The 25670-nt window shown below is 38.3% G+C and overlaps 1 protein-coding gene across 4 annotated transcripts in view; it reads left to right on the top strand.

Annotated features, from left to right (window-relative positions):
- The window catches only part of Vps13D (vacuolar protein sorting 13D), a 561523-nt gene extending 538298 nt beyond the window's left edge, over positions 1-23225 (top strand). For 2 of the 4 annotated variants that reach the window (XM_089241867.1, XM_089241868.1), the window contains exons 76-78: positions 1366-1619; positions 4726-5062; positions 11352-11516. In XM_089241867.1, coding sequence (XP_089097993.1) covers positions 1366-1619; positions 4726-5062; positions 11352-11516 — 756 coding nt within the window. Of the gene's footprint in view, positions 1-1365; positions 1620-4725; positions 5063-11351; positions 11517-22094 lie in introns of those variants that run through there. The other 2 variants (XM_089241869.1, XM_089241870.1) reach the window with 2 other exon arrangements.
- Positions 23226-25670: the final 2445 nt, after the last annotated feature.

The raw sequence follows: 25670 nt of genomic DNA, 5'->3' as shown, positions 1-25670 counted from the left end.
CCTGCTCCGGGATGTGAGGGGGAGGGGGGCATGAAATATATTTCTGTAATTATTCTAAATTCCCTCCAACTGTTTATTCGTTAAAAATTTCTTACGTCGAAGGATAATATTAAAAAATGATTCAAGTAGCACAGCACCAATATTATCAATTCTATGTACAGTACTAAGTTTATGAAAGTTGGGATTATGAGATTAACGATATTTACAATAATAATATTACATCAATGCATTTCATGTAATAGTAAAAAATGAACTCGCTTGATTTTATATGCAGTTATACAGATAGGCCTATACTTCCTTCACCCAAAACAAAGCTCACTGGCAGCTGGATTAGCTGTTGTTTTTTGTTGTACTATTCTTTCTAAAGAACTTGGGCAACAATATTGTTTATTGCCTTGCCAAGAAATGAATAAAATAAACAATTAAACTAGAAATTTATCATTAAGAAACTGTGCACACGTGCGTGCTAGTGGCTGTCATAATGGCAATTATCAGGGACAGGCGGCTTCGGTCAGGGAAAAAGGCAGGAATGTGATGACGTCATGGCATTGAAAATATTGCCAGTGAAGGCTTTTTGCTTTAGCTGGTGTTGCCACAATGCTGTACAAGCATATGAATGACTAAATGAGTGACTTAGACAGTGTGTGATCATGGGAGTGACCAAAAGAGTGACTTAGACAGTGTGTGATCATGGGAGTGACCAAAAGAGTGACTTAGACAGTGTGTGATCATGGGAGTGACCAAAAGAGTGACTTAGACAGTGTGTGATCATGGGAGTGACCAAAAGAGTGACTTAGACAGTGTGTGATCATGGGAGTGACCAAAAGAGTGACTTAGAAACACGGACACGGGTGTACTTGTGGGAGTAAAGGAAGGCCAAGTTGGTTATTACACAAGATAGCGAATTAGAGGAAATTGTTTTCAAGAAAATTAAACTAGAATGAGGGAAGGGCAGCAAAACCATAAATGCAGCTCTGGCTATGATTGACTTTCTTTTATTGGTGTTTTGTACTGAGAAATTGAATTTTCTGAATGTTACGCCGAAACTGATATTTAGAAAGAAAAGTGATTTGCCTCCTCCGGGAATTAAACCTGGGTCCCCTTGCATACCGGGCAAGTGCGTTAACCAATACACCAGAGAGACACTTTTCAATTTCTTATAGCACGCATTAGTAGTGTGAAGCGCTGAGTGGAGTCTTTAGCCTCCTTAGTGGAGGCAGCCTCCCTTTTTCAGGCCGAAAAAATACCATCTCTTCGTAATGGTTTGTATTTGATATTTGACTATTGTTAAATAACTATCATATTGTATCTTTATATGTATTGAAGAATATAATTGTCATTTCTTATTTTTCCTATTATTTAAAGGGCTTTTTGTCTGGCTTTGGAAAAGGTCTTGTTGGAACAGTTACAAAACCCACCATTGGTTTGCTGGATCTAGCCTCTGGTGCAGCTAGTGCATTAAGGGACACAAGCAAACGAAACAGTAATTCACCAAAAGCTAGCTTAAGACCTCCTAGACTGTATGTTGGACACAATTACATGTTGCCACAATATACATCAAAGCAAGCTGTGGATCAAGAGCTATTTTACAAACTTAATAACAGAGATTTTTCAGAGCTGTAAGTTGCTGTGGATGAAAAATAGTATTTTTCTTTAATTTGACATTCTGTTAGTTTTTTTTTTTTCATACTGTAAATAGTTTTTGTCAAAATATAAACTTTTGAGTATTACACCATATTTGTGCCCTGCAACTAAAATTGCATGTTCTGCTATTTTCAAACAGTTTTGGCTTTATAAAAAAGTAGATTCTATGGCAAAATTTCTGTTGAGAGTGAGCTTCGAGAAAATATCAATTTTATGCTACAGTTTACAATGAAAAACATGAGTAAAAGTAAATAGTATAACAAAAGAACCAAATACTAGTAGCAGTAGCTAGAATCACCTGCTAATCAGGGGAAATTTTTTTCCCCCAACCCAGTATAATTTATTATCACCCAGTATAATTCCACCCCAAACGAGCAATGCTGCACCACCGTAACGGTGTCGTTCAATTATGTTGTCTTGGTACCTGGCATTCTCCATATGAAAGTCCGACGTGAATCAAACTGCAAGCTAAACCTGGACTCATCGGAAAACACACAAGCCCACTGTGACGATGTCCACATTGCGTGTTCTCTACTCCAGGCTAATCGCTGCCAACAGTGAGTTGCCGTGAGCGAAACACATCTGACAGGCCTGCAGGCATATAGACCAATATCTCCCAAATGTCTGTACACGGTTTGCCTTGAAACTGTGGTACCCGTGGCTGCAGATGGCTGACGAGACAGGTCGGATGCTGTGCTCTGTCTGCTTTTTTTGGCAGTTACTGCGAAATACCGGTCTTCATTCGGTGTTGTAACTCGGGGGTGACCTGTACTGTAACGTCTACTGACATTTCCGTTATCATGGAATCGTTGCCAAAGCCTAGACATGACACTTTGGGCAATTCCAAGTTCCTCGGATACTTCCATCTGAGTACGCCCACATTCCAGGCGACCGATAATTCTACCATGTAAAAAATCATCCACATGCGTCCTCTGTGTCATAACTATTCGCTTATGGCAATGAGCGCCTTACAGAACTCTTGTGAACAATTTCACTTCTTTGCCACCATTCCTTATATACCCCCCTCTTACACTCTTGTCATTGTGACGTACTATCGGCATCATCTGGTGGCTTCCTGAAATTTGCATATCATTCTTGCAGATGTGAGATGTGTGTGATAATTCTACAGGTGAAATTTTTACTTTAGATTTCGATTTCCGTGTGATTCTGAATTATCCTTAATTTATGGACAGTAGTATGAGTGTATATAAACGGTAGATTGCTGATCCCATATTCTTCGCACAACATTTGTATTGTTTTTAACGTTTTAGCTCTTTCAAAATTCCAACTTTCTCACATATACTTAAAGAATTATGTTGTTATTAGCAATTTATACCTGCCATATCACTTGACAATTTTTGGCACGTATGAAAATTTACTTAAATAATCATAGAAAATAAGAGTGCTAGGCAAGCTATAAAACTCAAACTGTATTGTGTAGAAAAATGAAATGAAAAAAAAGTTCTTTTGATATTAAAACTGACTTTCTGACTAATCATAATCATTGGTGACATTTCATTATTACCCCGAAGCCAGAAAACTGCAGTTTGGACACCAACAACATGTCTGGAAAATATGGTACAAAAAGGTAGAAAATGACTGATGTATAAATAAAGGGTCAGAATGGGATTTGGGTGAAGAAAAATATTAGAGTTCCTGGTTGAGGGAAAACAAATTCAGCATGAGAGTCCAGATTATATAGGTGGGTGTCTGGGTTTGGAAAGTTCGACTGTACGTGTATAACTATTTTTGTAATATACTTTTATCATGATAATCATGTTTGACCTGATAATAATCCATATTTTCACGTGCAGTAAGACATCAGTATAACAATGGGTTTTAACATCATCCTGCTTATAAAGTCGCTTTTATTTGGTCCCTAGAAGTGGTTATACAGAAGCCCAACTGTAATATTGTTACCCGAAATAGTCTATAGAAAATGTCTTTTTTATCTAATACTATGGCATAGCTGCCAAGTCTCCCGAATTTTAGCTTCATCGCTCGACCTCCCAAAAAGTTCTTAAATCTCCCGAATTTTTACAAAAATCCCTAATTGTCCCTAAAAATTCCCTACTTCATTAAAAAAATCCCCACTTATGAAAACAATCCCTAAGGAATTTCTTGTGGGGCATGAAGCCTCTTTTTTTTCCTTTTCAAAATGACGTCACACATCGTAAATGGGGAAATACCCTTTTCAAGGAAGTTTTACAAACCCTCTGATGGTAACAATAAAGTTGTTTCTCTTATCGTGCAGGGAAATGGCTTAGCATCCAATAGTCCTGGATAATAATTGAAGATTATAGTGACGCGCATGTGGTCAAAATTTCTTTTGTTGAAGTTACGTACGTGCGATATAACAAAACATGAATACTGATGAACAAAAACATATTTAATCAATTTTAAAGATACTTATTCCCCGATGAATTTCCTTTCATCAAACGTTCCAGAAGAGGGCCGACTTTTCCTTTTTGTACAAGTTGTGTTACGGACATGAACATCGGTCATGGAAAGACTGCCATCATCACTCGTGAAATTAAAAAAAAAACATCAAGCAAATGTCACTTCAAAAGTCAGTGTTCTTCAAAAATTGACTGTGCTTTCCTTCATCTTCCGATGATTTTGGCGTCATTCGCGCAGAATGTTTGTTCACAGCGTTTCTGATTGAACGCAATATTTATTTTTACATCATTGAAGTTTTGGCCTCCAATTTCACTTGTTTTTTGCGTAGGAATTTTATTCCCAAGGGTTTAACTTCCATGTGTGTAAAATCCTTATTTTAATTTGACTTCAGTTTTTGAGTAGGGATTTTATTCCCTACGCTTTAACTTTTATGTTTGGAAAATCCCTATTGTATTTATTAGGGAGTGGTTTTAGCATAAAATACGGGTTTGCGCGAAAATCTCCCGAATTTTCATTTTCAAAAGTTGGCAGCTATGCTATGGATAATACAAAACAATACTGACAATCAGGAATTCTGTAAATTCTTCTCTTTTTGAGTTTTTTCTTTGGTAGCTTAATTATTTGTAAAAAACAAACTATTTGTTTGCTTGTATGCAAATATTCATATGTTTGATATTCTAGGTTCATTTCCAAAGAAACTATTCGTTCAGAAACAGAGGAAATGCATGTACTGGTATCAAGCAAGAGAATTTTTTTCTACAATAATGCTGAATTTTCTTCTGGTAACATTGTATTGACAATACTAATAGAAGATATAATTAGTTGTACATATGTGTGTTGTACATGGGGAACATCAGCGGAAATTCGTCATTATATCCAACTGAATATCAAAGATAGTTGTTACTCTAGAGTTCAAAGTACTATTTGGCCACGTATGGGGACGGATATTCCCGAAGGTGAAGAATGGTCGTTCAAAAAACCTTATTTCCGGTGTGACACAAAGGAGTTGGCTGAAAGGGTATGTTGTTATGTAACAGTTGAAACTATGTTTTAATTTTACTTCATTTCTTCTTTCATTTCAATTGATTGAAAGATAATTTCTATTATTATTTTCAATCAATTGATGTATTTTTTTTCCAGTGGATATAAGAAAAAATCAAGTGTATTTCTATTTATTTTAAAATATGCTGGCAGAGAATAACCACAGTTATAATCTATCAGAAAGCCAGAATGCCCTGTTTATGTGGTGTTTTATGTGGGCATTAAGACATTGACGGACTGGTAACACTCTGCTTTGTGTCTCCAAGTGGAGATATCAAAGCTTTTCCCAAGAGATGAGTGCGTGAAGACAGGCATCCAATTTCATAAGATGATGATGAATATCATTGATAAAGATTTCGGAATGTTACATTTAACACATTGGGCAAGATGGGAAAAGCAATCAAAATGATCTAGCACACTCTCCCAACATGTGAATTTTATTATATGACAATGGTAATTTGTCCTCATGTTGCCCTATTTGTGATTTTTTTAACCACTTCACATACAAAGATTTAGCGAGAAATTTATATTTTCTCTATTTAACATATCTGTGGTAAATATGGTAACCTTGTCATAACCTAACTGCGTTAGAAAAAGAAAGAGGGGGGGGGGAAGAAAAAAATATATAAATAAAAAAGTACAAGAGAAAATATAAAAGTTTTTTTAGAGTTTCTCTTTCACTCTTACATGTATATAGTAGAAAGATATATTATAAAGAAAAGAGGGAAAGAAAATGCAACTTCCATAGATAATAGGTTTGCTATAAAGCTTCGTGATGGTGAAGAGAGGAAAGAAAACACAGAACTTATTTGAATTTATTCCACTGGTGTTTAGTAGGCTGACCATATTTCCTCGAGAGAAATACGGGACATTGGGATTCCAAATACGGGAAAATACGGGACATCGCCAATTATCGCCAAACACGACGCCAAAATCAAACAAAGTTGCCAAATATTGCGAAAATTACGGGAAATTACAATGGCGGGAAATGATGCATTACTGCAAATTGCAGTGGATCAAAATGTATTCCACGAAAAAAAAAACTTTCACCAAGGCAAATGTGGGAGATTAATATTCTCATATATAGATGTAATTATTATAAAATAATTTATGAGTTGAAAAATAATGTCAATCTTTGACTTCAATAAAGAATAAAAATTCAAGTAGGCTTCGTGTAAAATACGGGAAAAACCGGGCACTTTTGCCAAAAAGTCGGGACGGCCAAGAAAACAGGAAATACCAGGACTGTCTCAGGAAATACGGGACATATGGTCACCCTAGTGTTTAGACATAATATTACTTATTTTCTTCTATAACACTGGATCCCACTTATAACGTTTTTCAAAAACCATCGTGAAATTGTAAAGAGGTTAAAGGTATGAATATTAAAAGAAAAACCACATGGTGATAGATTAGAGCAAAAAAATATATGCCAATATATAGCATTTAGTATTGTTAAAAAGTATATAATTTTAAGATATAGTAGACTCTCACATATATCAGACCAAGGTATGCGGATTACTGGAAGTTAGTTGAAAAAGCTTGTTTAAATAATATAAACTTCTACGTGTAGACATGCAGTATCATGTTTTCTTTATCTACACTCGAAGAAAAAACACTGGATTACTGAATGGGCCGGACTAGCAAATGACCATATTACAGAGAGTCTATTGTAGTAGCAACCATTTAATTTTAACACACAAAAGAAAAACTTACATCAATAAGTCAAACACCACCTGTGAGAAAAATTTTAAAATAAACATGTGAATATATAGATGTGTTTTTTTAACGTACAGAACAACTGCAATAAAACCGTTTTTTATATCAAAATCAATATAGAAATCTACAACAATTGGCCTTAAAAATAGGCTTGACACAAATGGGCAATTCGCCTGTTGTGGCCTTTGTATTTGTGATCTAACACTTGATGGAATGTGCTCAGAACAGCATATCCATCTTATATACAGTATATAAGGAGGGGCTGCACATGCATAGGCGTAAACTTGTATCCAGCCCATGGGCCCGAGCCCCCCCCCCCCAATATTTTTGAAGAGCCGGCTCGCCCCCCCCCCCCCCGAAAATTTGTGTGAATGGTTTCCTCATTTCGCTATGACCAAAAAAAAATTTTAACCAAAAATTGTCCTAATTATGAATTATATAATGGAAACAATCTGCTCAAAATTTTATTTCTTTTAAATACTCCCGATGGTCTTTGGCTTTCTTGTTCATGCCAAAATAATTCTCTCTCATTTCTTTCTTGCCGCTCAGTCCCCCCAGTTTCACTGTCCCTTTTACCATAGCCCACTAAACAATGAATGGCTTGTCGGCCATGCTTTTACTGCCAAAGGCACGACTGACTCAAAGAACTTTCTTTGAGTGGGGAGGGGTCTTTTCTTGTTTGCCTGGAAAAAATCAAAAGTGTCTCTTCTTTTGTTCACTGTGACCAAGGGAAGGGGGGGTGGGGCGCATGATGCCAACATGAAAGGAAGCCCAAAGATGTGTGGTGGAAAAGGCACAGACACAAAGAACATTGGGGGCTGAAAGATGCTGGTTGTTCCGTATATACAGAACTCGGCAAGTACGCAGGAGAGAGAAGGTGCATTGCATTGTTTTTTCGGAAATTATTGGGAGGGGGGCTCAGCCCCCTTTACAAAATTTATTGTGACGGGGGGGGGGGGGCTCAAACGTCCTCATCCAATAGGTTACAGCGCCTATGTGTGATGGTGGTGAGAATCGGAAGGTAAATAATATTTAAACCAAGATAAGAAAAAATTACACTCTGTACATGACAGGCCCCGGAACCTAGGGACTGACGCCATTTAAGCCTCCGCAAGAAATTTTGTAAGGGGACTGAGTGCGCCCAACAATAATTTCTGAAAAAGCAATGCAATGCACCTTCCTTCTTTGTACGCGCTTGAGTCCCGCATATATATGGGAAAACCAACAACTTTCAGTTCCCCCCCCATCCTCCCAATGTTTTCTTGAAAAATATTGGAGGGAAAACAGCACATTCTAAATGTCCATTCACAACAGAGAACCGAACGGCTGATACCAAAACGTTTTTCTAGCCTCATTGCAACAAAATTTGACTTGGGGGAGGGGAGGGATAAAATAAAAGAGAGTTAATTATAATATTAATTTTCAAAGGTTCAAGAGCCCCTCGGGCAGACCCTTTATCAAATTTGAAAGTTGTGGGGGCGATGAAATAATGTTTGCCCCAGGCTGCAAAGATCATAGTTATGCCCCCCCCCCCACCTTCAAGTTTTCTTCCCGTTTGGTTGGGTGTTTCGAAGATGGGAAATGAAACTAAAATTCAATAAAAAGCTGGTGTGTGTGTGTGGGGGGGCGGGGGGGGGGCTATAAGTTGGTTACAAGACTCATTCATAAGAAAAATATCGCTCACAAATTAAAAATAATTTCTTCAACTGAAAAAGTAAAAATTACCTAAGGACCTTCAATTACCTAAGGAAGCAGGTTAGCCACCCCTTCATAAACAGTGAAATGCATGCACAATATGGGTATACATAAGTGATGCAAAACGTATCTGTCTATTTAGAATTCAACAAATCATAAATAGTAAGTCCTCGGTATAACGTCACTAGGGGAACACATAAAAATGACCATAAGGGGTGATAACTTGATAATGAGTAATCCTGATTCACTTATTATGCTGGCAGGCACTAAAAAAAGGGACGATAATAGGCACCCCCAATACTGCAGCAGGGTCTCAGGCTGGGTTCTTTGGTGGGCCATAGCTCACGGGTCACTCTGTAGTGAATTTTTTGTTTGAAAAAAATAATAGAGAGGAATCGTCCCAGTCCCCCGAGTGGTGAGGGGCATGTTTATAGTGTAATGCAGTGGTTATCAACCTTTTTTGACTCGTGGAGCCCTATCCAGTATATAATTTTTATGGCGGAGAGAACCTGTGGGCCTCTTTTATATTTATTTATCTATCAAATTTACTGATTTATATTATTTTCCTCGAGTCGCCATGGAGCACTGGTTTGTAATATATCTACTACTTCATAATACCATTTGTAGATGGCAGCACCATCCTGCCTTGTGATCTGGAAAAGATGGCGAACAGCCTGCCGACCATCCAGCCATTCGATGCCGGAGCAAACCCGTCCAAAGCATGGAGGTATTGGAAGGAAGATTTCTTGGATTATTTAGAAGCGCTTAAATACAGCTCAGAGGCAGAAACTACGAAAACTGCTCTTTTTCGTCATGTGTGTGGAGAGGAATTGAAGAAGCAGTTGCGATCCTTCAATATTGCGCCCGCAGCGGCAAGCACTGCGATATCTCTCGAACAAATCCTTCGTGAGTTCGACAAATATTTCTCGGACTATCAGAATAAGATTTATGCATCTTTCAAGTTCCTTGAAATAAAACAAGAAAAAGGTGAAAAAATTTGCCAACTATTATTCGCGACTACGATGCGCGGTCGTCGAGTGTAATTACGGTCAGTCGATTGAAAGAATGCTCCGTGACAAGATCATCCAAGGACTGAGTGACAAAGCACTACAAGAAAGACTGGTCCGAGAAACGAGTAGATCAACGAAAACACTGCAAGACATCATTAGCGAGTGCAAAACTTTCGAAGATAGTAAGGCACAGGCAACGGAGATGGGTGAAAGCGAAATAATGGTCGACGCCGTAAGGAGAAACAAACACCACACAGCATTGTTGCGGTCAGCAAACAACGAAATCGCCGAGCCGAGAGACTGTAAACAGTGTGGAAAAAAACACCATCCAAAAGAGTGTCCCGCCTTCGGAAATAAGTGCCGCAAGTGCTGTGGAAAAAATCACTGGGCCAAAGTATGTAGGAAGAAAACTTTTTATAAAAGACCAAATACTCGCCGAGTTAACACAGTAGATCGCGCCAGTGATGACAGTGGCTCAGATACTGTTTATTTAGGTGAATTAAAATCAATTGATGCCTTAGAGCAGTGGTTCCCAACCTTTTTCAGTCTGCGTACCTCCAGCTGGCTCGGTTCCCTTCCGCGTACCCCCAACCCCGAATCTTCCAGACCCCCTTCCCCCACCAATCTGTATCCACCATTACAGTTTTCGAAAAACTTCAAAACAAGGTAAGGGAGGCAACGGTTTCAATGCAGAGATCTGTCTGTGCAGTGAGTCCATTTCATTTTGGGAGCGACTTCTGCCACGCGTGCACGACGGCCTGAGTAGCAACTTTCCGTGGATTTTCCTCTATCTGTTGTGAGACAATGCATTTTGACCATTGAATTCTTTTTTTAAGGAAATGAAGATTAATTGCTTCAAATACATCTTTGTGACCCCTTTGATTGGGTGACAAATAAAAAAATTTACTTTTCTCTTTCAATTACTTAACAATTACAAGTATCACAGAATATTGTGCAACGTCGGTACTTTCGCCGACTTGGATGGGAGAAAAATATTTGGAGCAAAGGTGTTAAACTCATTATAAGAGCACTTTCCTCTGCAAACATGCATATGACAGCATCTTTTCACCAATAGTGTGAATTTTTCCTCGTCTCGCAATACAACAGCTAATGTAGTCGGTTGTTTCGGTAGTTTTGGCAGCACACCTTTTGGAAGATTCAAAATATGTTTTCACGTTTACAGATGCAAGGTATTTCATTTTGGTGTTTCAGTCTGCTTCCGCAGAAATCTAGTTTTTAGCTACTGATCCATAACGCAAATCACGTGAGTAGTAGGTGCTTGGTAGAAAAGTTGACGTAGAAAATTATGGGATTAACAAGGACAGTACCCAATTGTCTGGGGAAAATATGTTGTAAAAAAGTTTGTATGTTTTTTTGTTTTTTTTTTTTGACACAAAATAAAGTGTTCCAGACTCTGCCACGGAGCTGGGCTGGAAGAGATCTCAGCAACAGGATAAGTCCAGTGGCAAAGTTCTGGTGTTCATTCATTCATGTGGGATTAACATGCACACGCCTCAATACAAACACCCACAACAAAAGTTAAACACAACACGAATTAATTCTTCACTTTTATGCACAGCCTAGCATGAGTCAATAATCAAATCTAAAACACTGAAGAAAAGTGAGCCGAGAGAAAGGAGTTCACAAATTCTGATCATAGGTTGAGCGCAGTTGGGAGGAAGGAAGGCCGAACCTTCCAGCGGACGCATCCCCTCTGTTATAGATTTCATTGATGGGGAAATGTCAATATATATATTGCAACTGACAATATCAGTAAAAAAACCTCTACCTACTTTTAAAATTTCTTTTTAAATTTTTTTTATTATTTTGTTCTTTTTTTAGATGGATGGCCGCCATTACCATTTTCTTTTCGCGTACCCCCGGTTGGGAACCGCTGCCTTAGAGAATGAAAAACCAAACTCTGTGTGGCTTCAGAAGATCCTAGTTAATGGCAACAAGGTCAAATTTAAGCTGGATACTGGAGCACAAGTGAACATTATACCTTAGAATGAACTACTAAAATGGAAAATAAAGCCAACTGTAAAGAAAATTAAACAACCAGTGCTAGACTACAGTGATAATGTAGTTCCAATATTGGGTGAGTGTTCGTTAAATTGTGAGGTCAAGAATCAGAAGAAAAGTTTCAAATTTCTTGTAACAACTCTGAATTCCTGCCCTATATTAGGCCTAGTTGCTTGCAATGAATTAGGACTAATTAAAAGATTGAATGACCTTATGAAAATGAACAGAAATTCAGATAAGAGTGATACACCGGAAGAAGTTATGAAAGAATTCTCAGATGTTTTTACTGGTGTGGGACGACTCAAACGTACTGTAAAAATTAAATTGAATGAAAATCATTCACCAAATGTGGCAGCTCCACGAAAAGTGCCATTGGCTCTTCATGGCAAAGTGAAACAGGAGCTTAAACGCATGAGTGATAATGGAGTAATTGCAAAAGTAGAGGAACCTACTGAGTGGGTCAGCACCATGGTTGTGGTGAATACACCCAAAAAATTACGCATTTGTCTAGACCCAAGGCCATTAAATGATGCCATACAAAGACCTCACTGTCAAATACCAGCAGCCGATAATCTGATAACAAAGCTGCAAGGATGTAAAGTATTTACAATCTTAGATGCAAAAAATGGATTCTGGGAGTTACCACTTGATGAAGAATCATCATTTTTAACAACTTTCACAACACCTTGGGGAAGAATATCGATTTTTAGTTTTACCATTTGGGCTAAACAATGCCCCAGAAGAGTTTCAGAGGGCCATGAATGAAATTTTTGAAGATGATCCAGAAATAAATCCATACGTTGATGACATAGCCCTTGGATCTTCATCCATGCAAGAACATTGTCAGTTACTCCGTCGAACCCTGACACGAGCCAGAAAAGCTAATCTTAAGTTCAATATTGAAAAGACACAATTAGCCTTAACATCAGTCAATTATTTGGGACATATAATGTCTGATACTGGAATAACTCCAGATCCCAAAAAAGTTAAGGCCATTAACGACTTTGCTGCTCCCAAATGTCGTGAGGATCTACAAAGATTTCTTGAAATGATAACTTATCTAGCCAAGTTCACTCCTCACTTGTCTAGTGTAACTCACTCGCTACGTCAGCTATTAAAACAAGATACTGAGTGACTGTGGGATGAAAATACCCAACGTGATTTTGACAAATTAAAACAAATGATAGAGCAAGCTCCATGCCTAGAATATTTTGATGTGTAAAAGTCAGTGACTATTTCAGTGGATGCCAGCCAGCACGGATTAGGAGCAGTTCTCCTACAAGATAACAAACCAGTTGCATATGGATCTGCTACACTTACAGCAGCTCAAACACGCTATGCACAGATTGAGAAAGAACTATCCATTCTTAGAATAAGACAACCATAAGTATTCTTTATGGGCATTGTATAATATTTTATCATGCTTATATATTGTTTGTAATTTGTGTTAATTGCATTTTTAATTGGGTTGCTGTATTTTTGAAACATATGACATCCATATTTTTATGGGCATCTTTGTATCAGCCACCTCATTGGGCATTTTGCCTGTTGTGGCGTTGTATTTCTATTTGTATAACTGTTAGCTGTGATCTGTGGGCTGGAACATTTCAATTATTACACCTATGGAAGACCAGTAGTTGTTCAAACCGATCACAAGCCCCTTCTAGGGTTGAGTAAAAAGCAATATGACACAATCTCTCCCAGACTTCAGCTCATGCTGTTGAGATCGAACAAATATGATGTTGAACTTATGTTCATACCTGGTAAAGAGCTAAAGATTGCAGATGCCTTGTCAAGAGCTCAATCGCCAAATGACAAATTTGAAGAGGATTACGAGCAAGAAGCAGCTGTCTCGATTAATCTCCTTGCATGTGCTATGCCTAATAAGTGGCACGAATATGCTTTTATGACAGCAAGTGATGCAGAGCTTCAGGATGTGCTTCATCATGTTTAAAAGGGATGACCAGAAAAGAATAGAACCAGAGCAGCAGCTCAGCCTTACTGGCACTGTAGAGATGAGCTGTATTATTCTAAAGAAGGAATAATATGCAGAGGCCAGAGACTTGTTGTGCCACAAGTTGCAAGACCAGAAGTCTTGGAAAAACTGCATGTCTCGCATCGAGGTATTATTGCTTGCAAATTGAAAGCTAGAGAATATTTCTACTGGCCGAAAATAAATGACGATGTGGAAAACTACATCAATAGATGTAAAATCTGTCAGCGAAATCAGAGGGCAAATTCTAAAGAAGTCTTGTTCAAACAAATTCTGCCTGGAAGACCATGGGAAAAAGTGGCATGTGACTTTTTCTACTTGAGAGGTCAACAGTATCTTTTGATGATCAATTATTTCTCGAAGTACATAGAAGTTAAAAACATGAAGAGTACTAATGCAAAGGCAGTAATAGAAGCAATGAAAAGCATCTTTGCGAGGCATGGAATACCTGAAGAATTGGTGAGTGACGTAGGGCCACCATTTAATGCAGAAAGCCTTCAAAAATTCTTCAAAGAGTGACACACAGTATTATTTCACCTCACTTTCCCAGAAGCAATGGCCAAGTTGAGAGAGCTGTACAAACGTTGAAGAGGTCTCTCACAAAAGCTATAGAAGAATGTAAAGATCTACATACGGTCCTACTGGATTATGGGATACAACCTACACGGGATCTTCCTTCCCCAGCTGAACTGCTGATGGGCAGACGATTAAGATCCTTTTTAACAACTCATCCTCATCAACTCAAGCCAAAGTTTTCTGCAGCTGAAGCCAGTAAAATCTTGAAAACCAGACAAGCATATCAGAAGGAAAGATTTGACAAACATGCAATGCATCATCCTGAACTCAAACAAGGCTCAAGGGTCTGGTTCAAGAAAAGACCTCGTGAACCATGGCAACAAGGTGTCATAACCAAGACAGGACCGAAACTTCGTTCCTATATCATCGAGGGAAAAAATGGAGGTACATGTCGAAGAAATAGACACCATGTAAGAGAAGACAGAACAACTAATGAGAAGATAACCAGAACAGTTGAAGATTTGTATCCTTTAACGGCAGCTAAAAAGATGGCATCTTCATCTTCAGATGCAATTCCAGAAGCAGGTCAAATCCTGAGAAGATCAGAGAGGACTGTAGTTACACCCATACGTTATAGACAATAAATTAAATATTCATTATCATACATTAACTATAATAGAACTTTAATGGGTTTTTTTTTTAAAAAAGGGCATGTAATGTATCTACTACTTCATAATACCATTTGTAGATGCAGCACCATCCTGCCTTGTAAGACAGTGATTGTAATAAAGAAGGGCAGTCATGCTCTGGATGCCATGCTAACTGGTTGTAGTAATCTATGTCTATCGCTATAGTTAGTGGACCAAACAGTAAATAGCCAAGCATCAATATATAACACGGTTGAGAACCCCTGGTGCTTGATGACATTAATTAGGGTTGACGTTACAACGAGGTCTTTATTGTACTTTGTCAAGCCTCTCTCGCTGTCATCCTTATATAAGATTTTAAATTGAAAATTAATTTTTAAAAAAAATTATGTATTGATAGATTATCTTTCCATGTTTATCATGTTTCCTTTTTCTTCTATGAACACGGAGTTGTAGCGTGCCTTCTCTGGGCCCCAGGGCAATGCCTCGATTTCCTCAGCCTAGTTACAGACCTGTATGAACATATGGTAGTTAGTAGTTTATTCCAGACAACCAGCTTTCTCGGGTAGATAGAGCAAGGCAAAGCGCTTGGACAATGGCTATCGTGCGGAGTGATCAAAGAAAAGCCGTTGGGTCGCAACAGGCAGGATTTAATCATTTTGAGGAAAACAAAGCACATGCTTAGGGCATCAGCAAAGGGCCATCACAAAAAAATATCAAATTTTTTTCTTTGCTGATTGTAGATCGACTGCGACAGGAGAAGAAAATGTCATCAATGAATAATAAATCCTCTTGAACGCTCTGCACTGTGGCTGTGGCAGATACCTATATTATAACGATAGACTCATTGACCATTCCCACCATCCACCATTTAACAAGTGAAGGGGGGGTTCGGCGGTTCTGTTGAACAGTTTTCTCCTTTCTTTTTTTATATACCACTTCCTGTACGACCTCCTTCCTCATTGTGTACAGTATACCCCCCTGGGGAGGTCATTTACGGCGTCCTTTCAGCGGCGCTTTTATTATTGAAGTAGCCTGTACTGCAGTAGCATGACGTCTCTACAACTGCCCCGGAGCAAGGCGGAGTATACACAAACACACACACATATATATATATAGGCTAATTCCGAAAAAAAATAACCATGCTCCAATTTGTGTGAAGAACACAAACACACACACGAATGGGCAGCCAGATGTATCGGGGGGGGGGGGGTCCCCCTCCCGAAATGGGAGAAAATGTCTGAAATAGAGGGGAAAAGATGGCCTATCCATATATTCTATCACTTTGGTCCCCCTCCAAATGAAATTTCTGGAAACAGGGCTGCCGCCATCTATGCTTAGGCCGGTCGTTGTATCCTTCATCAAGGCTCAACTTGTCTCAGACAGTATCTCTTGGTAAGTACTATAGCTCATTAACAGTTTCTCTAATTTTGGGGGCATTTCGCGAGTACGTTAAAAGCTTATACAGATATTCTTGATGCCAAAAGCTTCTATGGCAAACATTGTTTGGAACAAGAATTGTTATCAAAATCCAAAGTACAGTAGGACCTCGATTATCTGAGGGTGGATTATCCGGAGTTCGAAAATTACAAAACTACGGAAGGTGAAACTATGGAAAGAGAGCCGAGCATGAAATTATTGCTCAGACAACTCAAGTAGTTGGGGTAATATTATTCGGTGATGGTGATTAGAAGAATGGGAACAGAATATTATTATTGAAGTTATTATTATGATCAGTTAGATCAGTGTTTCTCAAAGTGGACAATATCACCCCTTGGGGGGCGATGAGAGAAAATTTTTTTCAGAAGGTGGGGATGGAACAAAAAGTTTGGGAAACTGGAGTGTTACCCACCTCCTTCTCATGTCGAAAGGCACACTGCAGTGAAAAAGGAAATTCTTTTTGTCATCCTGTGATTTTCCAATCTAGCAATCACATGCAGAGAATGTTTGGTGCCAATATCGATTTTCTAGTTGCCATGATGGCCTGGAGTCTGGGATTTGTCAAGCTTTGGCGTATAGGGACAGAGTTCGTATCCTCCTTGAAAATCCTTGGGAAAAAGTTCATTTTCAAGTGTTTAAAAGTCCTTAAAAATTCGTAGCAGTCCTTGAAAACATTATAATCATTTTCAAGTGCTTTTAAGAGAGATTGAATTTTTTTTAACGTGAATTTCTTCCATCAATTTTTGTCTTACCCTCCCCCTAAACTATGTTCTGCGGAGATGAAAACGATTGGAACAATAACTATGAATTACGGCAGTGTTTCCTCAAAGTGTGCGCCGTGGCTCCTGGGGCGTAGCTATTTTGTCAGGGGCATGGCCCCCACATCCTGGAGCCAGGCCAGGATTTTATGTGTGTCCCCGATCAGATTTTCACGGGCCCCCTTTATGATGAATTTACAGCGTGAAAAAACAAAAAAGGTAAAAATCGTCCCGGGCCCCAGGGCTGGAGCCTTGTCAGCCCACCATTTGTGAGGGCCATGGTCAGGGGCAAGGCAGTAAATAGGATTTTTGCCGCCCCCACCATTTTAAAATTTGATAATGTTTAAATAGTGTTCTTTGTTTCCACCCCTTAAATTTTGCCACCCGGGTCAGTTGTCCCCTCTGTTCCCCCCCCCCCCCAGTTCTGTCCTTGGTCAGGGGCATCGCGACAAGCTGGAAATATTGATTTGTATGCTTATTTTTTTATTTTTTGAAGTGGTTCTTTTATAAGTAAAAGTTTCTACCAAACTATATATATTCTTGGGAGCCGCAAATGAACCATGAATTCGGCAAGACTGGGCCGCTGGTAACAAAATGTGGAGAACCACTGAGTTACGGGACAATGTTCAAAACAGAATATCATTTGATCATTTTTGTCGCACCATGGTCATTTTCTGCACACAAGGGCTAATTAGACCGGGGCCTACAATTTATTGCTGATTTCGAACGGCAGGCTTGTCATCGAGAGGTTGGTGCGCTAACCCCTCGATGGGGGACTCCCTGTGGTAGCAATTTTTCTGCTGTCATGTCACCATTTTTGTTGTACCCCTGTGTCAGGAAAGTTTTCTGACCATGATGAACCGGGTATCGAACTCGCGACACCTCTAAACATCCTTTGGTGCTTCAGATGAGTATCTTATCGACCTGGGCTACCGCGCCACTGAAAACAGAATATATGACCACGCATACCTGAGATATTTCTCAACTTTGAAAGGTGTTGCTAAAATCTGACAGAAAAACACTGCACTTAAGTTCTTGATACTACTACTAAATCACACATGTACCTCGTTCATATTCCTCTGCGGAACCTCTAACGAATTGGTACATGGGGGAATGTGTGTGTACGTGTAGTGAAACCTGACGTAAAGTTTGTTTCTGTGTAATGCTTGTTATGTGTAGTGCTGCCATCTGCCACCAGTTTTTCTAACTACGAGTGAAGTGTAATAATTGAATAATTAATCGTTGTAGGCCTGTTGCTCTCTGTGGCGAGACTTTTTAATGGGGAGATCGGCTCACATTTGCGCCTTAAAGTTGGGAACCACTTAAGATCTTGCTGCGAAATTATTTCAAACTTAAATTTATGAATGACAGTTTCATACAGGGCCGCAACTAGATGCATTGTCGGCCAGGAAAAGCACAGGTATTTTTATGCCCCCTTTTTAATGTTGAAGGAGAGGTTAAAGGGTGAAATTGGTGCACCCTCTAGTCCAGCGTTAGCTGTACTAGTCCAGCGCTAGCTGTACTAGATCCCACTGCTTTCCACTAGTTGCAGCCCTGCTAAAATTTTCTACATTTTTCTTAAAACTCTTCTAGATTGTTCTGCAGTAGCACTAATTCTTCTGCTCGTGCGTCGCAGATTTCGGCATATTCTGCTTTGGGGAAACATTAGAATTAAGTATCATTGTAAATAATTGCCGAAAATTTATTTTATTGTAGTAATATACTAGGGAAGCAACGTAACTATACCCAAAATGAGAAGCGAACAACAGCTAGACAAGTTTTGGAACTGTATAAAGTTCCTTCAGTAGCAAAGAAAAATATAAATATTTAGGATAAACATAGTTTTTCGACTCTGTCTTGAACAGCGTGTAACTCCCGCTATAAGGAGTGTTTATCTTTTAATTTTTCTTTGCTACTGAAAGAAGGAACTTTATACAGTTCTGAAACGCGTCTAGCTGTTGTTTGCTTCTCATTTTGGGTATAGTTATGTTGTTTCCCTAGTAACCTTTTAGTGTCTCACTTAAAAGTTGTTTCATTTCTATTTACTGTAGTATTTTCGAAAGAATTCATAGTTATTGTAAGTAACATCAGAATTCAGTATTATCTATATACTGGGTGTCCTGAAAGTGCTAATACAGCCTTTATCTCATCAACCATCCATCATAGAGAAACGATTCTAATTCGAAAAATGCTCGAAAGGCGTTCAAAAATTACCCTGTACCAGTTTTGAGAGTTAAAATACAGTGTGTGACAAAATAAAAAAATCTGAATTTTTGTACTATCCCCTGTCCTATAACTTCCATTTAGAAAGTTGTTGCCCAGTCTCTCCTGATGCCAAAAACAAATTCCATGTTTTCTTAGTGCAATATTCACAGAGATATTCAAATTCAAAACTCGGAGGAAACTTTGGGAAGATCAGCGTTAAATGCGGAAAAACCATTTTACCTGCATTTAACGTTCTTTCTGAAAAAACTGATTTTTTTCAAAAGAGCTGAGCTCAGTGCTTTGTTGACTCTTTGCTTTTATATAGAAACCGAACAACAAAACACGATTTTTTGTTTAAGCTTTTAAATAACATATTTTTTTTATTTTAAATATTTATCAAAACTGGGTAATTTCAAACGAACTGCCTATTTTCAAATCTTTATTCAAAACTGATCAAAAACATCATAAGAGTGTTTGAGATTTAAGAAACAGTAATGCATGTCAATCTTAGCACGGTGTTTTGAGTAATTTTGTTATAATAAAATTTTTCTTGATTTTAATTTTATGAAATATTACAAGTTTTATATAGTTTTTAATTTTTGATTTCGAGATTTCTGTAGGGATATTTTTTACGGAAGGGGAGGGGGGGGGTTTAATTTTCAATAAAGTTTCAGTTATACGATTTTTGCATTTATACGATGCTTTGACCCGCTGTTTCGGTGGCATGATTGAAAACTCGTTTATACGGTGCGTCGTATATATGAGGTTTTGTTGTATAGTACCTGAGCCCCCCCCCAACACTTTCAATAACTTTATGCCTATGCGCACATGCATAACAAAAATTTGAGATGAATGTTCATATTTATTATAAAATGTTAATTTTGTAATAAATAAAATATTATAATTTTGTGCCATTCATATTACTCCATTTAATTATCACATAAAGAAAATTTTAGGTGCAGTACAGATTTTCTAGTCATCACAATGACCTAGCACTTGGGCTTTGTCGAGCCATGACCTACGCCAGTGGAAAAATAAACTATATAACCCATTGCCTGAAAAGGCGGTTAATAATGTTGTTGATGATAAGAAGGATAAAGTTGAAGAGAGATCCAGACCCTACAAGCACTAACAGGTGGCAGAAGAAGAATGAAAATTTAAAATTCTCCCACTTAATTTGACCAATTACAAGAACTGTAGAATGATGAATCCCATGCATTTATGCTATATGATCGAATTAAATTAATATTACTTCAGACTTTTTAATTGAGGAACTGGTTCTCGTGAATGTGAATCTTTTTCTCCTGAAAGAGCTTGGATTGACAGCTATGAACTTTTAACTAAATAACAGCAGTTTAGCTGAAAAGCAGCATTCTCAGTCCACAGGGTTGGCTCTATCTTACCTATTGCCCAGATGCGAAGCCTCATGTACAGCCCCTAAAGACAACTATTACAGGAAGAGGCACACAGGGCTTTAGCCGAGGGGACCCTGGGATAAACTTTTTTTAATACAAAGCTGTACATCATTGTTTGAACACTGCTTCTATATATCAACTACTAATCCTGTATGCATCCCTATGGATAAGAGTGTATTTTTGCCTGAACATTCCGATGCATCAGATGAGGACGTGCCATATAGAAATGCTATTGGAAGTCTAATGTAGCTGTGTATAGTGACTGGTCCCAATATTGCTTAAGTGATAATTGTGTTGGTTCAAGAGTCTTGGACAAGTTCAATGGGGTCTGATCAAGAGAATGTTGAAGTATTGGAAAGGAACATCAAAACTGGGTATTTAATACAAATTAAATATTCAAAGTAAATTGGAAGCTTTTAGTGTACTAATTATGCTGGTGATTGAATCACCAGAAAATCGACTTATGGTATAGTCTTCAAATACAGTGGACAGGGTCATCGCCTATACTAGTAAGCACCAGAATGTTTCCCTCTCTACTGCAGAAACTAAACTTTTCACTTCAAGTCAGGCAGCTAAAGAAGTTGCTTGGCTGCTCAAACTTTTTTCAGACCCGTGTGCAACAGTTGCTGTGCCAGTCTTACAAGTTAACAATGAAAGTGCCATGAGACTGATCAAGAATTCAGAATTCCACAATCAAACAGAGAATATAGATGTGTGGTATAAGCTCGAGAAAAGTTTGAGTTGATTACTGGATGTTTAGCACTGTGGGAATGACAATCAGGCTACTGGTACATTCACAGAACCTTTGTCAACAGTTTGGTTTGAAAGACTTAGTCAAATAGTTATTTGACAAAGTCTTCCAAACTTAATTTTGGCACAATTGGCATGTGTGACCTTACAAACATTATATTGTTTAATTTTTTTGAAATAATCTTTTTATTTGATTATTTTACAATCATAAATCGTATTCAATGTATATTTTAAAAGAAAGAGTCTCTGTGTTAAAGGTATTAGAAGAATAGATTTCTTGATTTAGGGGAAGTTTTGTAAGAGTTAAATCTATTCCCAATTTCTCTTAATAATGAACCTAATAATGTATTTCAGACATTTATATGCCTTTATAATGGTTTCTCACTTCCTTAATGCTGCCAATAAACGGGGAAAACCGGGGCAGTATTACAGTCTTATTCCGTGCGTATCTGGAAAAAGAAAGAGTCTTGGTCCTACTATAAGTCCTTTATCTGTATTCAATATTATCTATTTTTTTTCTTCTCAATTTATTTATTGTTGTTTTTTTTTCCTTCTGTTTTCTCATCAAGTTATGATTGATGTACATTGGGTTTACGTTATACTTTATCAATTTCCTCTAGTTATTTCATTTATCTATTTTTCATTTCACAATAAGTCAGTTGTTTGATGTACTAATTATGTTTTTTTTTCCCTGTAGATAGCATTTATTTACTTTTCCAAATTGTTTTTTTTTCTGGGTTTTTTTGTGTTTTTATCACTGTATTGCCAACGCTGATTAGCACATATGTCCATATCAATAAACTTCAAATCATTCTTTCTTTCTTTTTGTACATTCATAGGTTTTGACGCAAATTAATTTTTCAAGATATATGCTAGAGGAAAGAAAGTGCAATATCTATTGAGAAAGCATCATTTGAAGTATAAGGGATCAGTTTCCTTTTAAATTTATTTATTGGACTTTTTTGTACAAGTATTTGTTGATACATTCAGAGAACGGTCATTTAGAACCTCACTTCTCGATCAAACATATTAAAACATATATGTATCGAGTAAATCAAATGTATGAAATGTGTATAAAATTTATAAAATATTAAATTTGGAAAAAATTTGTATTAAATGTAAAATAATAACATGGTATTTATTAAAACTTCAATATTTTAGTTTTCAAAGCTGTGTTTGTTATTGACAAAGCTTAACCCTGGAGGAGGATACTATTAGGATGAGTCCGTGGATCAATTACAATATATGGTTTTATTACAGAAACACACATTACTACAAACTACACAACACACACAAGGACGGTTACAAGAGGAATGAGAACAAACAGTACACTGAGCAGAGTATGACAACATATGTTATAGGTGCTGCCATCTATCAGACATTATTTACACCGACATATTTCACGTTTTTATTTACACTAACATCCCCCTTTAATTCAGTCTGTCTGAATTATCTTAGTGGAAATCAGGTGACAAGTCCCAGTTCTTTGCAAAGCTTTTGATGAGCTGGTCTTGGCAGTCCTTTCGTAAGTATGTCTGCAATCATATCTTGACTCTGGACATATTCAAGGAGTATGTCCCCTTCTCTGATCTTGGATCTAATATGATGATGCCTTACATCAATATGTTTGGTTCGAGCACGGAATTTTGGGTTCTCTGCAGATTTTATTGCAGATTGATTGTCACAATAAGGCCCTCCTCACACAGGGAAACTAAAATCGAGCTCGAGTTGCTTCAACTTGAGAGTTGAGTTGACTAGAACGAGTCAAGTTGCCCGTTCTCCCTCACATGGCGCTACTAAAAAAATATTCAAAGCCCGGGAAACTGAGTAAAAAAAGGCACAGTCTATTAGTTTTCCTTCTTATCTTCCGGTACTATCTTGTTAACCGGGTTAGGAAAAATCGAAACAAATAAATAAGAAAAATAATTTCTATTATATAGGCCTATGAAATTGCTACAGAATTTCAGCTCACAGGTAAATACAAAATTTCATTATTTAAATTTATATCATTTTGTAATGACAATAAAATGGTAAAAAATTAGATAATTTTTTAATATAATTTCATGTTTCATTCGGAAAAAAAAATTGCAATAAAATGTCTGTTTTTCCCCTATAAATGTGCCTTTCAGTACCTATATATGTTAGATTTAATATATTTTTATTGTTTATTAGTTAAAACATTGTCACGCAGAATTTTAAGTAGTTTCATGAGATAAAACGATGAAAAATGGTTCCCAGAGGCAAAAAATAAACTATAGGCAAAACTAGAGACAGACAACACATGAATTGTTGTTTATGTTTCAGGGAATGATTTTCTCCGAATACTCCCACACACAGATGTGCGTGTACGTGACCTAGATTACAGACATTCCAAGCAAGGGGGAAAATCAGGGACCATCCCTATGGAACACGTGCCTGTTTAGGTACATGTAAAAGTAGACAGTATTTTGAAATTTTCTGCAGGTTCTTATCCAGGGCCGTCTTAAGAGCAACATGGGGGCTCCCAGCCATGTATTTTTTTTCTGAAATCCTACTTGGCAAATTCATTTGGTTATTCCTGAAATTTTTTACCAGATATAATTTTTGTGACGCTCCATCTTCTTTTGAAATCGCCCCAGCGGGGGAGTGCCCGGGTAGGCCCATGTGTTTACCACAGACCCGACATCTAGGGGGATCAGGGGGCTATTGGCCCCCCCCCCGGGCTTTCAAAAATACACTATAAATAGTATATATACGTACATACAGTGAGTATATGTTCTTTGCCCCCCCCCCCCCGAAAAAAGTTGAAATGACAGTCCTGGTTTACCATTTCATTCAGTGGCGTCAGAGCCAGGGGTGCAAGCTCAAGCACCCACGGTAATTTGTGGCATGGATCCGAGCACCCCAGAGTTGATTAAGAAATTAAACTTTCCGATATTAAACTAAAGACGAGCACACACACCCAGTTTCGAAACAATTCCGACGCCCCTGATTTCATTATAATTTCAAAATAATATCAATTTAAATAAAGAAATCGTGTATTTACCTGTGAACTGAAATTCTGAAGAAATTTCATTATATCCTTTCAATTGATAATTTATTATATATATACTCTGGATTGTTTTTCAATATGAGTCCAAACTCGCATGACGAAAATATGAAGGAATGCTAAAGGCAGTTTCTCTAGTTTCTTCAACAAAAGTTGGCGGCGACTAGCATGTCAGTCGCCAAGTGACCGAGTCGCGTTCGATATTTCGTCGCCAAGACGCTAATTTCCTCGTGTGAGGGCGTCTAGAGCGATATACGTACTGGTCCGTGTCCGGAAAATTCACCGCCAGCAATTCACCGACAACAATTCACCGCCGGAAAATTCACCGACCAACAATTCACCGCTAGGAAAATTCACCGACCAACAATTCACCGCCATGCTATTCACCGCTAGGAAAATTCACCGACCAACAATTCACCGCTAGGAAAATTCACCGCTAAGAAAATTCACCGACCGACAATTCACCGCCATGCAATTCACCACTAGGAAAATTCACCGCTAGGAAAATTCACCGACTAGCAATTCACCGACAACAGTTCAATGCGAGGGAGTGAGCGATTGAGTTACTGAGTGAGTGACTGAGTGACCGAGTGAGTCAGTGATTGAGCGACCGAGAGAGTAAGTGATTGAGTGACCGAGTGATTGATCCAGTGACCGAGTGATTGATCCAGTGACCGAGTGAGTGAGTGACCCAGTGAGTGACTGAGTGACCGAGTGAGTGACTGAGTGACCGAGTAAGTAAGTGATTGAGTGACCGAGTGAGTGACTGAGTGACCGAGTGAGTCAGTGATTGAGCGACCGAGAGAGTAAGTGATTGAGTGACCGAGTGATTGATCCAGTGACCGAGTCAGTGTTTGAGTGACCGAGTGAGTGAGTGACTGAGTGACCGAGTAAGTAAGTGATTGAGTGACCGAGTAAGTAAGTGATTGAGTGACCGAGTAAGTAAGTGATTGAGTGACCCAGTGAGTGACTGAGTGACCGAGTAAGTCAGTGATTGAGTTACCGAGTGAGTGAGTGACCCAGTGAGTGAGTGACTGAGTGACCGAGTAAGTAAGTGATTGAGTGACCGAGTGACCCAGTGAGTGACTGAGTGACGAGTAAGTAAGTGATTGAGTGACCGAGTGAGTAAGTGATTGAGCGGGTGAGTGAGCAATCCAGTAGTGACTGAGTGACCGAGTGAGTATGTGATTGAGCGGGTGAGTGAGTGACCCAGTAGTGACTGAGTGACCGAGTGAGTAAGTGGTTGATCGAGTCAGTGATTGAGCCAGCGAGTAAATTGGTTAGTGAGTGATGGAGTGAGTGAATTGGTAAGTGAGGGAGCGAGTGAATGGTCAGTAAGTGAGTGAGGGAGTGAGTGAATTGGTTAGTTAGTTAGTTTTTAACGTAG

Source organism: Pholcus phalangioides, unplaced genomic scaffold (assembly GCF_987345545.1).
Source record: "Pholcus phalangioides strain wild (caught in Gottingen) unplaced genomic scaffold, Ppha-v1.0 ptg000014l_1, whole genome shotgun sequence".
Classification (NCBI taxonomy): Eukaryota; Metazoa; Arthropoda; class Arachnida; order Araneae; family Pholcidae; genus Pholcus; species Pholcus phalangioides.
This window is presented reverse-complemented; position numbering and strand designations above follow the sequence as displayed.